At 42.0% G+C, this 23,651-nt stretch overlaps 1 protein-coding gene across 1 annotated transcript; it reads left to right on the forward strand.

Annotated features, from left to right (window-relative positions):
- Window positions 1–881: 881 nt before the first annotated feature.
- On the forward strand, window positions 882–23,651 carry LOC124471833 (rac GTPase-activating protein 1-like). The gene is made up of 17 exons (XM_047026449.1): window positions 882–1,070; window positions 1,462–1,546; window positions 1,903–2,105; window positions 2,192–2,346; window positions 2,609–2,678; window positions 2,771–2,824; window positions 3,904–3,981; window positions 4,157–4,262; window positions 4,400–4,539; window positions 4,693–4,857; window positions 15,828–15,923; window positions 16,169–16,367; window positions 16,533–16,638; window positions 16,874–17,006; window positions 17,174–17,288; window positions 18,325–18,430; window positions 22,453–23,651. The coding sequence occupies exons 2-17, from the start codon at window positions 1,465–1,467 to the stop codon at window positions 22,526–22,528; spliced, it is 1,884 nt and encodes a 627-aa protein (XP_046882405.1). The 5' UTR covers window positions 882–1,070; window positions 1,462–1,464; the 3' UTR covers window positions 22,529–23,651.

The following is a 23,651-nucleotide window of genomic DNA, read 5'->3' on the forward strand; positions in this document are numbered from 1 at the left end:
AAGGCTACATTACACCATGTAATAAATAAATATACACAATTATATGTGGGAATTATATTTCTTCACTTTCCAAAAACATTTAAATAAATGATTCTTGAATGTATTTAGCCAGAACACATTTGGAATGTGAAAAAATCTTAAGGTTGGCATTTTATACATTTAATATATAATTTTTAATATTAACATATTTAGAACCGAAACATTGTTAATAAATGATTTGGTTTAGTGTACTTACATTTATCTCGCTCTCATGCAAAGCTCCACTCAACTGTAGTTTAGACGTTTACTGTAACAAAAGGACAGATCCTGCTGTACATGTAATCAAGAGCAAGCATCTGCTTTTAGGAGCGTATGGTTATGTGCATAATCATAAGAGTCCAAGCAAATTCCAAGCAATGGTCCAAGCTTAAATCACGTTTGGTAGTATGAAGTAGCCTAGCCTAAAACCAAATCATTGTCCCCTACTGTTTGTTGATATCGTTGTATACAAAATGTATGGTTTTCTACACTAGGCCTATGCTTTTGAGATAACAACCTGAGACTGGCTGCATTTGCCTTATTTCAGAAACGGTTAGTTAATTGTGAATTGTGTGGCACAGGTGACCTGTCAATTAGATAGATATGTTGCAAAATGACCAAGTCTAGCTAATGTAGTAATTTAGTTACGATCTAGTAATGAGTAGTTAAAGTAAAATAAATATTCCTAGTATGTAAACCTGCCTTGGAAACAATGAAAACAACAACATTTGAAAACGAAGTCGATGTTAAACAAACGTATGTTGCCGCACATTCACAGGGTAGATCTCAGAACAGACACACTCCAGCACTGTAGGCGGCGATAAAGCAATAGGTCTACTTTGCCGCATGCCATACAATCGGGGAAGGAGAAGGCGCTGATTTTGAAGTTTGAAACGGAGGAGGTCAGGAAGATGCGGGAGTGTCACTATTACAGCACGGAGTGACAGGGACACCGGATGTCTTGGTGATCCTGTCGCGCTGTGGTCGAATATTATTTGATAGCTGCTGAAAATCTGGTCGTGGCATTCTGACCTGAAAATACACCGAAAACAGTAAGTGTGTACTATTCTATTGTTTCTAATTGCCTAGCTCCCACTTAAGTGTCCACTAGCTCGTCTGCTTGCTAGCAATCCCTAGTCAAAATACATTTCTAAAAGAGTCCTATAGAATTAAAAAATTCCTGTAAGAATTCCTGTCAGTGTCACCTATTCCTGACAGCTTTATGGCATGACAGCTTGCAAACGTAAATTTTTGAAGCAGACTTCACTTTCAGCAAGTTATAGCGTTCAACAACATCATTGTTAGCTGAGTCAGTTAACTTGCTAACTACTGTACATGTAATGGAGGGCAATCTTAGTTATGGTTCGGTCTAACTACTATGCTAAGTGATTAACGCTTTGATGTAGTTTCAACTGTGACATTAAACTGATCTCATTTCACCAGGACATGTCGTTTGCGCTGAACCTGCAAAACCAGTTTCAGAGTCTGCGTGCACATGTAGAAGTCTTGAATACAGGAATTGAACCACGTAAGTTAGTATCAAGCTAAGATGTAGCTATCAGGCACACCATACTCACAATAAAAATAATGATTTGCATTGACTCGATAAAAATAACTGATTAGTGTAATTTAGTGATTCCTTGTTACCCATCCACACGGTCCCAGAGAAATTAAAAGCAGTCTGGGCGGAAGGCTATGATGGAGAGAGCCACTCCACAAGTTGCAGTGTTGATTCATTCTTTTTTTCTTTCCGCTTTGGAGACTTTGGAGACTTTACTACAAAGTCTTTGAAATGGCTCTAAGCAATGCTTGAAAATAAACCATATACAATTGGGTGGACAGGTTTGTGAGCTTACTATCTCATACTGTTCCTTCTTATTTAAGAGTTCCTCCAGATGGCTTTGAACTTTGAAGACTGTCGTCGGAAGTGGTTGCAGGTAGACGAGGAACTAGGGGCATGCAAAGAGGTTCTGTCCAAAACAGAGGCAGAGAGAGGAACTTTGGAGGTCAAACTAAAACATGCCCGAAACCAAGTGGACGTAGAGATTCGACGGCGTCAGAAGGCAGAAGCTGACTACGAAAAATTGGTTGGTATCAATGGTTAATTTTTTTAATAAGATGATACAGTTTTCAGAGCACGAGTGCCCATTCACATGTTTGTGGCTGTGTGTAGGAGCGCCAGATCCAGTTGATCCGAGAGCTGCTAATCTCGGAGAGCACCAGCAGCAGTGTCCACCTCAGTGAGGAGCAGCGCTCTGCTCTGGCCTTTCTCAGTGCCCACTCTCGGGCAGCCCAGGCAGCCAAGGCAAACTTAAACAACAGCCGAAGGTGTGCTTCCCACAAGGCTGCTGAGCAACGCCAATCAATTCCACAGTACTTAGCCAGTTTAAGTAAACAACAGAGGCTATATAAGTATTGCTGTTTTTCGCCAAGCCAATTAAGGGACAAGATGGAGTCCTGGTTGATTATTGTCAGTTATTGTTTCCTGACTATAGATTTAGAAAAGTTTCTAGGCTCATACCCATAGATAAAACACTAGAACTGTCTAACTGCTGTTACTCCTGAACAAGGCCTCCAAATCTTTTTTTAGGTTAACCACTATTGATGAATCCACATCAATACTGTCGGATATCAGCTATGACAAAACGGATGACTCCATGGTAAAATAACTTATACAGCATTATTGTCTGTGCATTCATAGGGGTATTACTTTTTAGCAAGTGTTATATTACTGCTTTTTTTCTTGACGCAGGACTGGGACTCCTCTGTTATGAAGACTGTGAGACTGAGGAAACGTCAGAGGCGGGTGAGGGTAGTATAGTGTGTATTGTCTGCATAACACCCAGGGAGTCAGGTGGCTGAATGGTTAGGGAATCGGGCTGGTAATAAGAAGGTTGCTGGTTCGATTCCCGGCCGTGCCAAATGACATTGTGTCCTTGGGAAAGGCACTTCACCCTACTTTTACTGTAAGTCGTCTGGATAAGAGCGTCTGATAAATGTCAATGTGTACAAAAAGCCCTTAAATGCCTTATTTCTCACACTTTTTGGGGTATCTTAGCTGCGTTCACTTACCGCACCGTTTAACATGACTGTAAAACATGACAGGATGAGGAAATGTTTGAAAGAGGCCAGATTGAGCTCAGACTCCAAGAAGAGTTTCTTGTTATGCGTTTTTAAAGGAAGAGTGGCAAAATTAAATTTGGCAGTGGAGGTAGAAGTTTAGGGAGGCTCTAAGCATCACTTCATATATAAAGTAAACAAAAAATGTAATATGTATTTTGTTCGGCCCAACAACAACACTACCACTACTGCACGGTTTGTTCTGCCTTCTGTAATGCAATGAGAAGAACATAAGAACAATCAGTGTGTAACATGTTAGCTGTGTTATTTTAATTTTATCTATAAATATATTGTACATAAGCAGACTAGATTGACAGGAATCTGAGATTGTCGTCTGACTCAGCACCTATTTACCAGTTTTTGTTACTTTGGCTCTAACATTCTACTGAGGTGACAATTCAGTTTTGTTGCGTGTTTGCCATGAAATTATTATTTTTATACAAGATGTTGTAAACTACCTACCTCCCCACCCTTTACCTGGTGGATCAAATGCCAATACAGATATATTGCCCGACATATTGATCCGACTGTCATTTGACAAATCTACAGGGCATGAGCCAAGAGGATTTTAAGAATGTTGAGCCTACAGACCCAACAAACGCACCGCTCCAAAAAAACTATTAATTTTCCATTTCACGTTGAAGCAAAAAATGAATTTACAAAAACTCCAGCAGTATAGTCAGGAACTGAGGAGGGTACGTAGCTGACAGTTGAAGTGTACAGTCATACCCTTCTGATAGTTCTGTTAACTTTATTAATCCACAGCGTTCTTTAAGAAACAAAACCGATGGTCCTCCTGAGGTGGTAAAGAAGCCTCGATCTACTGGGCACACATCAGAAAAGGTACTTAATTACTTTTTCAACAAACAAAAATGTCTTCCTGCAGCATGAAACATTCATATGATGACTATATTAGGATTTCATCGTTTCTGTATTTAAGCAAAAACTGTAATTTTTATGTCGGAATAACCTAAATAATCCCCCAAAAATATGATTTACTTTCATTGTATTGTTGCAGGGGAATGAGCCGCTAGTGGCCAAAATACCTGGCAATGGAGGCCATGTTGAGGCTGTTTCCACCATTGAGACGATGCCCTACTGGACAAGAAATTGGACAAAGACTGGTTGGAACTGGTTATCTAACAAACCACTACTGTGATCCAACACAGTCTGAAAATATTTTAAATGAGTGCTTGGTGACCTGTACTTTTGTCTTGTTATATGGCTCTACTTTGATGTAACATGTTCTCTTCTCCACCAGCTCAAGTCTGGGAAGGTTCTACCACTGACCAATCAGAGTGTGTTAGTGAGGCTCCCAGCACACCAATTACTGACCCTCCATCACTAAGAAGACCCAAAGTCATCAGAGCAGGACCAAAACATGAATTCATCCCCAAAACAGTATGTTTTCTACTGCCTTGTCTTTCAATGATTTTCAGTTCCATTTGGTATCCAAAATATTTCTTTATTGGTGCTATATGCTTAAGGGGTACTGACAAACTCAAGTCGATACCTCAATGTAGCAACAAGATTATACCTTGCTGTCTTGCACAGGTTATCAAGTCAGAATTCTGCGTGCCATGTGGGAGGAAGACCAAATTTGGGAAGCTCTACCTAAAATGCCAGGACTGCAGGATGGTGACACATCCAGAGTGTCGTGACAGATGTCCCCTGCCATGTAACCCTTCCACAGGTGGCACCCCTGTCAGGGCTGTAGAGGTAATGAAAATACAGGGTTAACATGCAAGGTTTTGGTGTGTTCAAATTAGGGCTGAACGATTTAGGAAAATAAGCTTGCGATTAATTTGACTAATATTGCAATTGCGATTTAATGTGATTATTATATTTATATAATATATATATATATATATATCACTGATCTCCAGTCAGCAACATAACACAAAGTTCAGAAAAATTAAGGAAAACATACTGCCTGTACCTCTTTGAAATTATTTAGGTAAATCAAGGCTAAACGTAGGCTAATAACATGCTTTGCACTTTAACTAAAGCTAGCTACCGTTTCGGAAAAATAAAACGCGCTGTGGGGACCGTCGGAAATATTTAGAACTCACGCAAGGTTAAATCTTAAAAGAAAAAGAAACGCTGTCTGAACATTTCTGATCCAGTCAGTAGCCTAACAGAAACAGTATGGCACTGACAGCCATAGTGATCGTTCTGTATGTGTATCACCCAGTAGGTAAAAGAAAAAGAAACGCTGTCTGAACATTTCTGATCCAGTCAGTAGCCTAACAGAAACAGTATGGCACTGACGGCCATAGTGATCCTTCTGTATGTGTATCACCCAGTAACGGAGTGGGGGTGGGGGCGCCGTAATCCCCAGGCCCCGCACCCGAGGGGGCCCCGCGATCTATGATTTTGTTTTTCTTTTTTCATAATTTCTCTTTGGCAATAAAACGTTGATTGTATCCATGGTAGAACATTTTACTAAATATAGTTTTTCCATATAGTTGTGTGCAATCTTTTCGCAAATATATCAGATTCCTTCTTTGTAGGTGAGATTATTATTTAGGCGCAGTGTTCCTGGGCTAGTTGTATGAACAAGGATTACTGTGATCATCAGGTGGTTTTAGTGTCTCATTCTTTCCTGTTACTCCAAGCATGGGGATTAACTAAAAGACAATTTTACTAAATATATACATTTGCAATTTGTTTACATGACGTGTAGAAGTACAGTAGGATAGACATTGAGTAAACTTTCGCAGTTTGAGCATCGCTTTGCTGCTTTCGGGAGAATGGCTGAGAAATTTGCTGCGATGAACCTGAAACGTTTTTGTCACCCTGATGCTGCTCAGAAAGTTAGAGCGCTTGCGGAGTTCTATTCGGAATATCTGTGTGTGAATCTATGTACCGTGAGCTGAGAATGGAAAAACATGAACTAAACACACACAGCATCCTACCATTTCTGATTGACAACGACATGAACCGTGCTTTCTTAAACCATGCCATTCTTTTTCGCATTTGACAATTCCTGCTTATCGGTGTGCTAAGGCAGAGAGGACTTTCAGCCGTCTGAAATTGATAAATAATGTGTTTGTGTTTTGACCTGTGTGTAGGCTATGAGTTTGCTGGTTTTGAGAGATGCACAATACATGTCAGTTCGGAAAAGAAAATGATTAGTCTAGTGGAATTTTAGTTCAATCGTAGTAGGTGGTTAGCCTGGTCCTAACCAGACTCTCGTACATTTCATTTGTACAGAGCGTCTGGCCTCGCTCCATTGACAAGCGTTGACTTCCTTGTAGGCGGGTACTCTGTTGAAGTTTAAAACTATTGGATCTGCCCAGAGGCCACTCTGATCTGCCATAACCAATCGCTAGCGTTCGCCTTAGCCAATTCCTTCACCACTACTGTAACAGAGCTAGCTGCCGTAGCTGGAAAATCAAACTTTTCCCGAACCCCATGGGGAGGAGGGCCACAACATTATGGCCACCAACAAAACTCAGCAAAACTTGTTCTTGCTCCGGATTTAGCTGTTGGATATTCGGCAGCGTTGCCACAACGGACTGAATGGCTTGGCTCGCATCTTTCTCCGCCGCCATTACGGAACTACAACACAAACTAGCGCACGACATCAACGTCATCGTTTACAGCCACTCCCTCTGTTCGGTGATTGGCCGGTTAAAAAGTAACTTGCAAAATCTGACTTACCTACTGAACGGCCAGACCGAGTACAGAAGCAAAATCCAAATTGAGCGGAAGTACGTAGTTCGGCAGAGCCAGGCTAATAGGTGGTGGGCCGAAGCTCAAAATCATGCATTTGAACGATCCCTGGCGATGGAGGAGCTGGATTTTTCTGAATCGCTTTAAACCTTTTCTACAGCCCTTAAAAAATGTGTTGGCATGTCCAGTTCTTGCACATTTTTCAAGGAACAAACATTTAGTTTCTTTATCGACTCAGGCATATTTTTGGGACAACTATGGTCCGCATCCAATAAGAGCTCATATACATGACACCTTCATAAAATCCACCAATCGTATACCCCAATATTCAAGGCAAGTAAAGTAGGAAGTAAACATTAACATTAGGGATGCACGATAATATCTGTACGACATTGGCATCTGCAGATATTAAACTTTCTGCCGATGTACCTGGCCGATAAGTTGATGTTCAGCCTCTGTCTTCTCTGCATGCCTGGTCTTTTTAAACTCTTTCTCTCCTCAATTCTGTCAATTAGTCTCCCACCACTCGTCAAACGTCAGCCCACCCAGCAAATCAAAATTCACAACAAATTCTGCCATTCTCTTTACGACTAGGTTGCTTGCTACCGTGTAACTTTATAACGTCTTTTTTTATTTTTATGCTAAGTCAGTGGTTCCCAGCCCTGGTCCTCAGGACCCCCTGTCCTGCATGTTTTAGATGTTTCCCAGCTCCAACACACCTGATTCAAATGAATGGGTCGTTATCCAGCTCTGCATAAGACTGCTTATGACCATTCATTTGAATCAGGTGTGTTGGAGCAGGGAAACATCTAAAACATGCGGGACAGGGGTGCCCTGAGGACCAGGGTTGGGAACCACTGTTCTAGGTAATGTTGTATTTCACAGGGGTGTTACAGCAACTTCACCAACACAACAAATATAGCTAAAGCACGTAAGAGTGAAAATGCAGCTTTGGAGAAGGTTTTCTGAATTTTGTATGGCAAGATGTACATTGGGGTCAGTGTATACAAATAACCTACCGCAAAATTAATTTTGCTGTTACAATTTAAGTGCACCACATTTTTTTTGAAAATTAATTAACAGACATTGCATGCTTATTAAAAGCACAGACAGGACGGGCAGGGCAGAGGAGAGGATGGGCAGGACAAAAAAGACCTATAATCTGATGTTGAATACCATGCCCCTCTAGTCGTCAGTGTCTGCTCCCATGTTTTTTGTACAATAAAGGCTATAGAGTGAAGATATTAAAAAAACAATGTTTAGATGTTTAAGGACAGAGCAAGAAAGACAATGACAAAGGTAAAAGGTCGGGAAATAACTTAGAGCAACTAGAGCAGACCGAGACCTATCGCTCGTTTGATTATGTTGACACAGCTCAGTCTCCCATCTTCAGCCAGCTCAGTCTACCATCTCCAGTCAGCTCAGGGTCCCTTCACCAGCCAGCTCAGTCTACTATCTCCAGTCAGCTCAGGGTCCCTTCACCAGCCAGCTCAGTCTACAGTACAGTCAACAAGAGGTAGACACAAGACAGCTTACACCCTCTAAACAGTCCAAATCGGATGTTGTGTATTACTTTTTACAGGGTTTTTGGGGATCACTTGCAAGGGCTACCCCATTCAGGGTCAGCCAGTGTCGAATTTAAGTCTCCACTAAACACAAGAGGAAGAGCCAAGACTACATAAACACTTTCAACATGCTACATATTATGGTATTTGTTGTATAAAAACTTCTCAATAATGTTCTCGTATTTCTTTGTGTTTTTGGCAATCCTGAGCTCAGCCAGCTTAATCTCCAGGTCAGTGAGTGCCCAACAGTTTTAATCACCGCCACTGATTTTAAAAATGAAGAAAGTAAGGTGAATTAAATACATATAGTGATACGGAAAGCAAGTATTTAATTAAAGCTCACGAGCTGCCATTGTAGTGCCGAGACTTGTAGGCTTACTAGGCAAGTTACTTGACGCATGGTCACCTTGGTTGTTTTTACTATCAGCTGATCCTGTTACAAACCATTCGATTAGCCAACAATATGATAAACGAGTTCTGGTTTGTTGGAGAGTTAGGTAGTTGAGACGATTGCCTGATAAAGTTGCTAACTTTGAACTACGCTACAGAAAACATTTGCAAAAATTAGATGTGCTAACTAACAAAAATGTTTTAAGAAAAAAATGACGTTCATAATATCAAAAGTCCAGCTCCTCCATCGACGGGGACAGGTCATTTAAAAAACAAAAGCAGATACGCGGGCTCGGCCCACCACCTATAGCATGCCTTAGATAGTCAACTGCAGTGCGCATCATGCCGGTCGTTTTTTTCTTTTTTTTCGTGGGGGCTTGGTTTCGCGTGTAGCTTGCCCAAATTGTTAGCCTGACGTTGTCATACTCATAATTCCAGTCAGAGTATTAGGCCCCGTTTACACGTTTTCATGCAGCGCCGGCGTTGCCGGCAGGCCGGCTGACTTGAAGCAGCCAATGGCTTTCTCAGCTTCAATGCAGCCGGCTGTCGGCACCGCATGAAGTCGAACAAAACTAGTGTAATGGGGTCATTTATTTGTGAATTGCGTTACATTTGTGAATCACGAAATACATTTGTACATCGCATTTGTGAATCATTGAAACAAATGAACCTCGCGCCTGAAAGGTATAGGAAGTCGATCGTGTTATTCGTCGTTGTCGTCGTTATCTACCGCTTCCCCGGGGGTCGGGTCGCGGGGTCAGCAACCTAAGCAGGGAGGCCCAGACTTCCCTCTCCCCGGCCACTTCCACCACCTCTTCCTGGGGGACCCCGAGGCGTTCCCAGGCCAGCCGAGAGACATAGTCCCTCCAGCGTGTCCTGGGTCTTCCCCGGGTCCTCTTCCCAGTGGGACGTGCCCCGAACACCTCACCAGGGAGGCGTCCAGGAGGCATCCTAATCAGATGCCCGAGCCGCTTGTATTCGCGATCTCGTTCTTTCGGTCACTACCCATAGTTCATGACCATAGGTGAGGGTAGGAACGTAGATCGACTGGTAAATAGAGAGCTTCGCCTTTCGACTCAGCTCCTTCTTCACCACGATGGACCAATGCAGAGCCCGCATCACTGCGGACGCCGCACCGATCCGCCTGTCAATCTCGCGCTCCATTCTTCCCTCATTCATGAACAAGACCCCGAGATACTCCTCTGCTTGGGTCAAGTTCTCCTCCCCGACCCGGAGATGGCACTCCACCCTTTTCCGGTCGATTACCATGGCCTCAGATTTGGAGGTGCTGATTCGCATCCCAGCCACTTTCCCTCCGGTTGCGAACCGCTCTAGTGAGAGCTGAAGGTCGCGGCCCGATGAAGCCAACAGGACCACATAATTTGCAAAAAGCAGCGACCCGATCCTGAGGTCACCAAACCGGACCCCCTCAACACCCTGGCTGCGCCTAGAAATTCTGTCCATATAAGTAATGAACAGAATCGGTGACAAAGGGCAGCCCTGGCGGAGTCCAACCCTCACCGGAAACAAGTTCGACTTACTACCAGCAATGCGGACTCTGGCACCAGTCGTATAGGGACCGGACAGCCCCGATCAGGGAATCCGGTACCCCGTACTCTCGGAGCACCCCCCACATGAGCCCCCGAGGGACATGGTCGAACGCTTTTTCCAAATCCACAAAACATGTGTAGACTGGTTGGGCGAACTCCCATGTACCCTCCAGGACTCCGCGGAGGGTATGAGCTGGTCCACTGTTCCACGGCCAGGACGAAAACCACATTGCTCCTCCTGAATCCGAGGTTCGACAATCCGACGGACCCTCCTCTCCAGGACCCCTGAATAGACTTTCCCAGGGAGGCTGAGTAGTGTGATCCCCCTAAAGTTGGAGCACACCTTCCGGTCCCCCTTTTTAAAGAGGGGAACCACCACCCCGGTCTGCCAGTCCAGAGGCACTGTCCTCGATGTCCACGCGATGTTGCAGAGTCGTGTCAACCAAGACAGCCCTACAACATCCAGAGCCTTAAGGAACTCCGGGCGGACCTCATCCACCCCAGGGGCCCTGCCACCGAGGAGCTTTTCAACCACCTCGGTGACCTCAGCCCCAGAGATAGAAGGGCCCCCCCCGATGTCCCCAGACTCTGCCTCCACGTCGGAAAGCTTGTTGGTGGAATTAAGGAGGTCTTCGAAGTATTCCTTCCACCGATCCAGGACGTCCCCCGTCGAGGTCAGCAGCGCACCATCCCCACCGTATACAGTGTTGACAGAGCACTGCTACCCCCTCCTGAGTCGCCGGATGGTGGTCCAGAACCTTTTTGAAGCCGTTTGGAAGTCATTCTCCATGGCCTCGCCGAACTCCTCCCATGCCCGGGTTTTTGCCTCCACGACCGCCAAAGCCGCGTTCCGCTTGGCCTGCCGGTACACATTAGCTGCCTCTGGAGTCCTACCAGCCAATAAAGTCCGATAGGCCTCCTTCTTCAGCTTGACGGCATCCCTCACCTCCGGAGTCCACCACCGGGTTCGAGGGTTACCGCCGCGACATGCACCGACCACCTTGCGGCCGCAGCTCCGGTCAGCCGTTTCAACAATGGAGGCCCGGAACATAGCCCATTCAGACTCAATGTCCTCGCCCCCCCCCCCCCCCCCCGAGACATTATCGAAGCTCTCCCGGAGGTGGGAGTTGAAGCTCCTTCTGACAGAGGGTTCTGCCAGCCGTTCCCAGCAGACCCTCACATTACGTTTGGGCCTGCCAGGCCTGACCGGCGTCCTCCCCCACCATCGAAGCCAACTCACCACCAGGTGGTGATCAGTTGACAGCTCCGCCCCTCTCTTCACCCGAGTGTCCAAGACATGCGGCCCCAAGTCCGACGACACGATTACAAAGTCGATCATCGAACGAGTGAAGTCCTGGGGAGGAGCCTCTCCCCCCCCCCCCAGTTGCCAAATTTGTCTTCCTGTTGGCTGCAAGCAATTTCATTGTTGTATAGGCCTTTTTTTGCTATACAATATCCTACAAAGGGACTAATTCAGGCAATTCAGCCTTGTACTTGTAAGTGTTGCCTACTGCTACTTTTTTAGGCAACACTTTTTTATTTGCTCCCACGATCGTTTGCCACTGCAGGGTTGCAACTAAAATAATACAGCAACAAAAGTTTTACGTTGTGGAATACACACGTGTAATTATGGTCACATCTTCAATAAGTCATGTAGCTTATGCATTTACAGCGTCTGCTATTCCAGCTTGGCAGCAGTGAATTTGTTGAATTTTGACTGTATTATATGTCTGTATTCCTGATATGCTTGCAGTGTTTCCCACACATAGACTAATTTGTGGCACAGAATCAACACCGGCCGCCACACATTGCGTTTCGTAAAACATTTTTTTTTATCGCTATTTAGGTTAAAACATGCAGCGTATTCGTTCAGCTGCATTTCCTTTCCCCTGCTCTCCCTCCGTCTCTCTGTCACTCATGCGTCTTTCCCACATATGCACACAGTCACAACATACATATGCCGTTCTAGTAAGACCGACAGCTATATCAGCGAGCCTTCAGCATTAGTGCCGTAGCTAAAAGTCGAGGAAAGTTGAGGCTACTTTTCGCTAGGTACCTTACTCACATTTACATTTAGTCATTTAGCAGACGCTCTTATCCCCCCCCCCCCCCCCCCCGGTCTGACAACCCCCACCCCTCCCCGCCACAATTAGATTTCTAATCTGTGGGAAACACTGGCTTGTATTACAATATTTCACGCAGGAGGAGTAGAAAAAGTTTGGTAGATTGTCTGCTCCTCCTGCGTGAAATATGCGTTTGTTTCGTCCATGTTTGCAATTGGACATGCGGTGCAAAGTCCGCCCCTTTATGTGAACGCGCACATCTCTAGATTAACTGTTTACAGTCAGAAGCAGTAGCAGCTGTGCTGACGGGCTCACCTCGGTTGTACTCAAACATAGTAGTTTGACGACGACTCTTCCCCTGCGCTACATCAGTGCTTGCCGGCATCTTCCGCATTAGCTAAGGGATGCTTTGCGTTTAGGTAGTATTTGACACTGGAAGAACTCCTACAGTAAACTAATTCTGCATTGCATAAGGTGCAAACAACCTTAGTCTTGTCAAGGTTTCCATTGGGAAACTTCTTAAAAATACATTTTCCCCGAAGCAAACCCGGCGGCTTCATAGCTGCATCCATGTTGGCACGTCACGTTTGATGTGGTAATTTCATACACAAGGCATACACACGGGTTCGAAGACCCGTTCTCGCCCCCTACAGTGCAACTCGGCTATGTATACATCCAGGCGAAAATATGAAGGTGAAAGTCATCATAGCTTGCGTAGTATAGACCCAGCTCCCAACCCAAGTTTGAGAATAGAATAACGTCGATATTTTTTTATCGCCCGATAAGTCTCACATTAACGCAGCATGTTAACGCCGATAACAGTCCACCACAAATTTTATTGCACTGCAAAATGTTAATAACAGGGGGGCCCCCAAATCAGTTTACGCCTCCCCGAGACACAACCCTTGCTCCGCCCCTGGGATCACCGATCATCCAGGGCTGCCAACTTTTGCTTGAGTAATTTTGTACATAAATATGGAGTTAGGCTTTGAAACATTTCGATCGGTGATCCTATCGGGTGTTATTGGCTTATTTGACTCACTGGTGTTCAGCATTTTAGCTATGCATCGTACATGGCTTTGTGGTGTTTTTTTCAGGGCCAAATTAGGTTGGTGGTGTTGCTCCGTGAGGTAGCAACGTTAGCCAGGCAGGTTTTGCACAATACTTGACATTGCGCAGCATCTTTTTTAAAGGCAAAATTGGCAAATTGTCTGTAGTGTCAGGTTCTGTTGAGACAAGGGGGCGGGGAATTCACATCAGCTGTGTGCTTGGCCATCAAGTGGTATTTCAGACTGGACGTGCTGTGATGATAGCTCAGTTCACAACGACAAAACACACAGATCACTTTGGTGTTGTCAATGGAACCATTTGGCAACGTTTTAAAAGTACATTTTCCATTCAGAATCTTATTGGCATCCATTTCGGCATCTCGCACTAGCCATCTACTCAAAACGTAACGTTTGCCTAGTACTCTTTAGCCGGCTCGCAAGCCCAAACAAGTGTGTGCGGCGTGCCTGTTGTTTTGTTTCCGGTCTAGCTAGATCCGGTATGGTGTTGTAGTTTTTCTAACGTCAGTAGTTGCTGCAACAGCATGTGAAAACAGTTTGCTTGGCCAAAAAAAACATTAATCTCGCGGAAAAAAAATGTACGCTGTTAAAATGGTTTTGCGTTAACGCCGTTAATAACGCGTTAAACTGACAGCACTATTCGATATTCAACAGACATTCATATTTGTACCTCTCTTAGGCTCCGCATCATATTTAGGGACCAGGGTAAAAGTGTAGTACAGCCCGAATGTTTCTTCAATATCTTGGTCAAAATCGACCATACAAACTTCAAACTTGTTGCACATTCTTCTACTACTAGGTTGTCCAACCTTTGGTTTGGTGATAAAGTTGATAATAGATTAACCCATAAAGAGTAAGTATAAAACTAGTAGTAACTATAAAGAGTTAAGGGGTCATCGTCAAATATAGGTCAAAGGTCAAACAATGGATTATATGTATGTGCAACAGGTCTGAAGTTTCTGTGGTCAGTTTTGACAAAGAGATTGAGGATATTGATATCTGAAAGTTGGTGTTTTCATTGATTTATTGGCTATTAGGGCTGTCAACGAATATTCTAAATTCGAACAATATTCAAATAGTGGTAAAAAAACGATTAATATTCGAATGTAAAAATAAATAAATACACAACCGCTGCGGCAGCCCGTCTGTCTGCTTTGCGGGTGGGGGCGCGCCTGAGCGTCACTGCTGACAGGTGACTTGTGTGGAAGATGGCAGAAAGTTCAGAACCCAGCTTGACCGCAGCGAGAAAGTGATTGTAATCCCCAAAACTCTAAAGAGTGATGTTTGGATTATTTCGGATTTTGGTCAGTTGATGGTAAACTTGTTGAGCCTACAGCTAAAGTAGTGTGTAAACTATGTAAGCTAGAGTGAATTTACCATTCAACAACTAGCAACAAGGCTACATCTACATGTTTACCATAGCACAGCTCGCTCGGAGGGTTCAATGTCGGTTCTATACTGTAAAACTTTAATGTAATTAATATTTGTTTCAATCACTGAATGAAGCCTGCCATATTTGGGGCAAAAATCGCAACTTTAAATTGCTTGAACAAAACTCTTGATCAGAACTCAGCATTTGTTTATTGTTGTCATTCATTTTACACCGCTATGCGCAGAGAGCGCAATGGTGCAGGAGAGAGAGAGAAAGAAAGTCTGCGGTCTTGGCCATTAGTTCATTTACTTATTTTTGTGTAAGTAGTTTGTCAAATATGTTTAAACGTCTATAAATTAGGCCTACCTACAGTAAACAAGTAGTTATGTTTCATTGTATTAACTTGTCCTGTTATTGACGTACCTAATGCGCAACCAGAAATTCTAATATATTCGAATGTGTTTTTTTTTAAGGGAATATTCGAACGTCATTTTTGAGCAATTATGACAGCCTTATTGGCTATTGGTAGTCAATAATCAACTTTATCACCAAACCAAAGGTTGGACAACTTGGTCAGTTAGTAGTAGAAGAATGTGCAACAGGTTTGAAGTTTGTATGGTCGTTTTTTGACAAAGATATTGAAGAAACTACTGTAACTTAAGATTCTGAAGCTGTACTACTCTTATACCCCAGGTCCCGAAATAAGACGCGGAGCAAATCGCGAATGCAATTAATCGTTCAGCCCTAGTTCAAATGTAAGGATGTTTGGTGAGCTCCTAAAAATTCTTAATGCAATTTTGGTATTTTGGGGATGCTCTGGCTCTAACTGAGCCTGTAGAGGATCAGAACATGAGGTTGTGATGTACAAATAAATTAAATGTCCAAGAGCTATAATTACCTCTCTTTAAGCTACATAGATTTAATTTCCAAATTAATAAGCATATTTGGAACACACAATTCATGATGGAAAATATCTGGATTTGTTTTCAATCACCGGTGGTTAGGCCACCCTGGCAGACTACGCTCCATCCACCTTCCCCATGGTCCCACCCCTAGTGATTTGCTGTGTCAAAGAGATTGAACGAAGAGGTCTGCATGAGGTAAGGTGCTGGTTAATCATTAAAATCACAAATTACTCCTGGGGAGAATTAAGTCATTTGTTAATTTGACATACATTTATCTGTTTTCCATGACAGACTTCATGAAAATACATTTTTAAAGGGTACATATTTTTTAGGGTTAGTCAACTATGGCCTGAACCATTCACAGTAATGTCAAATGACATAAACAAAGGGGTCTGAAAATGAAGTTGTGTAACTTTTCTTAAAATCTTTAATGTTTTAAGGTTGGCTTGTACCGTGTCTCAGGCTCTGAGCGCACTGTCAAGGAGCTTAAGAAGCTGTTCCTGCAAGGAAAGACTATGCCACCGCTTGGCAAGGTGGAGGACATTAACGCCATCACAGGCCTCCTCAAGGACTTTCTGAGGAGCCTCCAGGAACCTCTGCTCACCTTCTGCCTCAACCGTGCCTTCATGGAGGCAGCAGGTTACTCAGAACTTTGCTAAATTATCATTTTCTCTTCAATAGGTTTGTTGTATCACAGAATGTCATTATGAACGGAATCCATGCAGACTAGTTACATTGATTATTATTAAGTAAGTGTAATTATTGTCTTATTGTTCTTAATTTTTCCCTGTTTATTACCCACAGAAATCCAAGATGATGGCAACAGTCTTTCGTTGATGTGCCAGACCATCAGTGAGCTACCTCAACCCAACAGAGACACTCTGGCCTTCTTGATGGTCCATCTTCAGAGGTTACACACTTTGTTACTACTAAATTGTCGTTCTTTGGGGACTGTGTAAAATTGCTGTAAAATAAATTACGTGTGCATGGCCCTAAGCAGTTGATTTCAATTCACAATCCATTTACAATCCTGCTGTTACCACCCAGGTGTACCTAATGGCATTCACATGAGAACTCCGGATTTTACAAGGCTTAATACAAAAAAACATGTTTGAACGTCTATTCCTAAAAAAAAATCCTCCCAGGGTAGCCCAGTGTGTAGACACCAAGATGAACATCACCAACTTGGCCAGAGTGTTTGGGCCAACCTTGGTAGGCCATGCTGTCCAAGACCCCGATCCCATGACCATCCTGCAGGACACCAACAGGCAGCCAAGGGTATGTTACTATGTAGATGTACCCAATATGTAGTATTTCAGGCGTGTCATCTAGAAGAAAATACAATTATATTCCTAATTAATTAATGGAAAAGTTCAATATTCTTTAGTAACCACTCTTAACGTTTCTAATTAATTAAAATATATATATTTCTTTAATGTGTGCAGGTGATTGAGCGTTTGCTAAGCATACCAGCAAAATATTGGAACCAGTTCGCATTTGACCAAGCACACACAGTTGTCATGGACAATGTAAATGACCACAACACTCGAGAACAGAAAGGTAATTGTCATCCTTTTTTGACAGAATGTTCTTACTTGTATGCATTTGCTAAGTAACAACTAGACTGGGGAAAATGCCAAATCTTTTGTGTATAGAGTAGGGCTGTCAAAGTTAACGCATTAATAACGCGTTAATGCAATCTCACATTAACGCGACAAAGAAAATTGTCCCAGGGTCAAAAAGAAACGCAGGTTTCTTTTTGACCCTGGGAATCACCTGTCGTCACATGACTTTGACTGCCGACGGTAGCTGAAGGATGGAGAGGGGGCTTTTAGATGGGAAGTTCCATTTCAAAAAGTTGCAAGACGGCTTGGTTGACAAAACTAAGGCTGTGTGTACTGATTGTCAGGCTGAGTTTAGTTATCACCGGAGTACTTCCAGCCTAAACTATCAAATGCAAGCAAAGCACACAGCTAGCAGCAGCAGCGTTAGCAGCGGTAGCAGCAGCAGCGTTCGCTCCAGTAATATATGGCAGACATCACTCGCAAAAGAAGCGAGCAGCTGACTGGGTTCAACAAAATTGAAACTGTATTGTTCAATATTAGGTCAATCTGTGGTTTCTTAAGTATCTGAAGTATGTTTGAGTGAGATTTGAATATTATGGAGCAGGATATCGTAGTAGGCTATAAGACAACATGTATTAAATGTATTTCATATTCCAGAACAAGTCAAATTTTGTGGATGTTTATTATACAGCAGTATAAATGAATGAATGAATAAAACTCCCTCACAATTTAAATTGTGTTCCATCTGAACTTGTTATATGGACATTATCATCCAGTTAGGCCTGTTTGAAGTTAAGTACACCCTTTTAATGTTATTTCAACAACTAAAATCATTTATTGGGGTTATTTTTACAGATTAAATAGATTAAATAATTTTGCGATTAATAGCGATTAATCATATGAAATTATGTGATTAATCGCGATTAAATATGTTAATCACTTGACAGCCCTAGTATAGAGTCAAATATGTAATGGTTTAATATGAAATAATGTTAATATCAGGTTATGTATAAATTCTCTTCAACAATCAGTTAGTATGTTGGGACCAGTGACCACTCCAGAGCACCAGATGACTAAAACGACCTCGTCAAGCTCCTTGTCCCAGCGCATGAGGCAGACCTTGTCTAGCACCACCATGTAAGATCACTTATACTTGTTCATTTATTTATTCATGTTTGTGACTTTTTTCCCGCTGTAATATCTTACTATGCTATTTAGGGTTTCTCCGGTAGGAGGAAACCTATTGTTAGGGTTCCTCCATCAGGAGGACCCTATTGTAATTGTTGGTATTATTAGGGTTCCTCCGGTAGGAGGGAACATATTGTTATTGTTGGTATTCTTATTCTTCTTATTATTTTTCTTCTCCTTGCGCCCCAATATCTCAAAAAGTCCCTTGTCATAAATGTTCTAATTTGGCACATTGATATTACATCCAAGTGGGTTCCCCCACACCAAATATGGGCCACATCGGACAATAGGGGGCGTCACAGGCCACGCCCAAAAGTCCAATTTTCAAAATGATGGCATTTCCACCCCATTGCTCCAATTCTTCTGAAACTTGGTGTGCATGCCTCATTTTTCACGAGGAACAAAAAAGCCTCAAGGACCCATTAGGTCCGCCATGATGGATTTTCCTGTACAATGATAATTTTGGAAAACATTCAAAATTCCTCTGCTCTTGAACCAAAGGCCTAATTGACTTGACATTATGTACATATATGTATCATTGACATATTAAAAAATTTAAAAAAATATTTAAAATTTTACTTAAGGCAATTGAATCGAGTACAAAATGGCTGAAAGTAGGGGTGGGCGATATGGCCAAAATTTGCTGTCACAGTATGAGTAATTTTATATCACGGTTACAGTATATATCACGGTATAGTAATTGTTCTGTAAATTCAATCAAGAAATGGTACAAAATAACCATATCATACTTCATCATCACACTCGATTATTTATTACAAACAAAACAACTGCCTCACATGAGACAACACTCAAAAAGTTACGAGTACAAGCGTTCCATTTGGCTGATGCGCAGTCATGCCATCCGCGTGGTGACCTACTGACAGCTCAATACGGATCTGTAATGCCCTCCGACGAAAATTTCAAAAAGAACGAAAACGATCAGTCTTAGTTTTACTATCCATATCTAACTTCAGTTTTGGCGTATCAACCTCGTTAAAGCTCGGTCGATATGTTAAAGCCAGTTTGATATTTCCCGGCATGACTTCACTCTCAGTTAGTAAGTAGTTAGCCTTCACTTGTCATCCTAGATCAAGAATGCTCGCAACGCCACTAGTGTAATTTTACAACAATCATTTTAAAGCACGAGACAACATTTTAACAAATCAAATTGGTTACCTGCAGAATGGGTCATCAAATATATAATTAATTAGCATCGGCATGAATGTGATCCACTTAGACCAGGGGTCCCCAAACTACGGCCCGCCAACGCATTTGGACCGGCCCTCTGAACAATGCCAACAGTGCGTTAACGGCGTACATTTTTTATCGCGCGATTAACGTTCTTTTTGGCCCAGCAACTGTTGTAGTCTTTTTCACATGCTGTTGCAACAACTACTGACGTTAGAAAAACTAAAACACCATACCGGATTTTGCTACACCGGAAACGAAACAACAGGCACGCCACACACACTTGTTTGGGCTTGCGAGCCGGCTACAGAGTATAGGCTAACTTGACGCTTTGAGTAGATGGCGAGCGCGAGACGCCGAAATGGATGCCAATAAGATTCTGAATGGAAAGTTTACTATTAAAAAGTTGCCAAATGGTCCCATTGACAAGAGCAAAGTGATCTGTGTGTTTTGTCGTTGTGAACTGAGCTATCATCGCAGCACGTCCTGTCTGAAATACCACTTGATGGCAAAGCACACAGCTGATGCGAATTCCCAGCCCCCTCGTCAAAGCCAGGCGATTGCAATGTTTTTTTCAATTAAAAAAAACATTTGCACCAAGCAATCCGATCCACTTTTCCATGTTGATAAAAGCATTGAAATGAGAAAAAATTATGGACAAAAAGAAATCAAGGGACATTTAGAATAGACAAAAATGTGCGATTATTTGTGATTAATCGCGGGTTAACTATGACATTAATGCGATTAAATATTGTAATCGTTTGACAGCACTAATAAATACATTTAAAATCTCCACAATAATACTGGTAGTTACTCCGGCCCAAGTAGTTCTGTTCCGACCCCTGCCTGAGCTGTTGTGCTGGTAAGCAAAGGGTTGTAGGTTCAAAACCTGTCAGATGCATAGTTTTTTTATTTCTTATTCTGACAAAACAGATCAATCCTACGGTTGTAAAACCTAGCAATGCGTGTTTATTTGAGCCCATCCCAACACTACGATCATCTGTTTAGCGAGACTGTGTAAACCACTGCAAAACAAGCCAGGTTCACCACAGTAGCTAGCTACTTGTAGTCTACGCATGGTAGAGATAACGCTAATGCTTATCTCTAATGAAGTAAATTGATTGTTCAGGTGGATCCCTTGACTGTTGCTCAAATTCATTTCAGTAACCTAAGCCAGGACATATCCCCACTGATGCTAGGCATGATTTGAAATTCCCTTCCATGTTATGGCACTCCAAACAACTTCTTTTTTTTACTATGAGTAAGTTATTCTTTACAGCAGCAACCCTGTCATCCTGTTGTCCAGTTTTTATAGGAAATGTACAAGCAGTTTCACGTTGGCTGAATCTAACAACGCTTACCACAGGAGAAACAGCTTATCTATACAGTTACAGAACATGACACTATTCAACACTGAGAATAGCTCAATGGGCTGGGATGGTGACCTGTAAAGTATAAGGTCGTAGGTTGGTATCCAGCCATTATATTTTGGCCTGTCATCATTTTGATTATCTGTTTAGTTAAACAGGATGACATCATTCTGAAATACCATGCACAATTGCATGCAATTTCACTTTGAAATGCCAACCATTTCTTAACCTTTGTCCCAAAGCTAATATTCTGCCCTTTCCATTCATACTAGGGCTGTCCCCACTCAGTCGACTAGTCGATATGCTCTTGATCGACTAAGATTTTTTTAGTCGAGCTGCCGTATGGCAGTGTGAGTCAAAATGGCAAAGAAATCCATGGTGTGGCAGCATTTCATTAAAGCACATTTACATTTACAAAGTACCGGGTGACTAAAAAAACGTTGAATGCAAACTGACAACAACGGGTTACTTTTCATAGTTCTACGTTGAATATGATGTAGCCTACCACCTGAAAAACGTAAGTTGGCCTAGCCCTACTTCGCTCATGCTAACGCGCTGGGTTGAAAAATGAATAAGCCTATTATAAGAATCACATCCAAATCGAATGACATTATCTTCTCCGGCCATGACAACATAATCTTTCTCTTTTGCACCGTTCCCCACTCAACTTCTACGTAAGTTTGCATGCTGCAAGTTTTCAGGCAGTGATAAGCGCGCTCTGATAATTTGCATGTTAAACACACAATATTTTTTATTTGTAGTACATTGTAAGAGATACTAAATACCATCGGCATTCAGTTACAACAGGACTGGTGATACGAGTCTTATTATTAGTAGGCTAATTGCGGCTGAATCTGCTATGTCCAGCAGCCATTAAGTCAGATCGGGAAAATGTTTGTACTTTTTCAAATTTCGATTTGTTGATTTTCAGACGTTTTAGTCGAGTTTTGGTCGACCAAAATAAATCTTAGTCGGGGACAGTCCTAATTCATACATTCTCAACAGTTGGTGTGTAGCAGAGAGGATACAGAGACTGACTTGTATCCTTATGCTCATGAGTTCAAATCCCCATTCAGCCTGTTGTTATAGTTGTAAATTATGTTCTGTGTACTTATATGTTATGTTTTGCCAGGTGCTTGCGTTGTCTTGTCTTAAGAATTTCAGTGCCCAGTCTGACCTTGTGTTGTTCTGTGTACCTGACAAATAAAACTTGAACTTGTTGTTTGCCAAACATGAAGTAGTTTTGCTCTCTTGTTGTCCAACTCTTGACCTTCTACAATGTACATTTTTATAATATTTTGCCATTTTGTGGAGGAACCCACATCGCTGCTTGCAGCTATATTTCCTCTTCTTTTTCCCCTTGTCCAGTTAAATACAGTATGTTAACTCTTTTTTGTTTTTATTTATTTACAGATTTGGAAGCAAGATCAAACCAGCGTCAGTCTTAAGTCGCCAAGTGAACTTTTTTGCCTCTCCTTTACCCAAATAGGTTCAGGGACAGAAGTATCAAGTCTTCAAGCAATCATGTGGATACCACTGCTATTTAAATATATTATACTTTTATACTACCATATTTGTATTACTAATGTCATGATGTACTAAACACTACTGATCTTTTTATATCCTAGACACTTTTATCAAGCTTTTGGTCAATTTTTTTATGATATATGTTTACTACTTATAACTACTAAGGGGGTGTGAGTAAATGTATATAACACTTAATGTGATAGAAAATGAGTTTTGCCTCCTGTTTGCTTTGGTCTGAATTTACTCTCACAGGGTTTTACGCTAGGACATTTGCCGACTTAAAATCAAGCAAGCACACTCCAGATGGTTTGACATTACCTCAATTATCTGTCACACATTGATTGGGCATACATTTAGCACAAAAAAGCATCCCAGAACAGTGCACTAATAACTCGGAAAACATGTAACCTTGTTTCTCAACATTGCAAAACTGTACTTATGAATGTAAAAATAGACAGGCTTATTGTACAAGACCATTATACAAGTTTTCTTACATCCCATACCTATACTAATCATGCTATTGTAGCCACTTTCAAAATGTATTGTTGGTAGTTGTATTCTTACACTGACAATATACAGTATAGCACCTGTGTTTAAAATGTTGTACTAGTACGACAGTCCTATATAGTATGTCCCATTACATAGAACTTCTGATACAGTTCACAAAAAATGCCAGGATGACCTATTGCATCCTGTAAAATTTATTTTAAAATGTGCTGTCAGTGTACAACATGTAATACATACACATTAAGTTACAGTTAGGCAGTGCCTTTTTATGTAGATGCAGCACATGGATGACAGATGGATGTAGCAGTTCTCCGAACCTGTGGTTGCAATCAGTAAGCAATGTGCTACCGCGTCTGAAATGTGGAAAGGAATACATTGAAAAACTAAGTTTTGTAAAAAAGTTTTGTAAAAGTAATTTATTTCATAATGATGTCATCCTGTTTAACTAAACATATATTCAAATTTAAGACAGGCCAAAAGACAGTGGCTGGATTCAAATCCACAAACTTATACTTTTCAGATCACTGTCCCAGTCCATTGAACTATTCTCAGTGCTGACTATTGTTATGTTCAGTTAC

The sequence above is a fragment of the Hypomesus transpacificus genome, chromosome 9, assembly GCF_021917145.1.
Source record: "Hypomesus transpacificus isolate Combined female chromosome 9, fHypTra1, whole genome shotgun sequence".
Classification (NCBI taxonomy): domain Eukaryota; kingdom Metazoa; phylum Chordata; class Actinopteri; order Osmeriformes; family Osmeridae; genus Hypomesus; species Hypomesus transpacificus.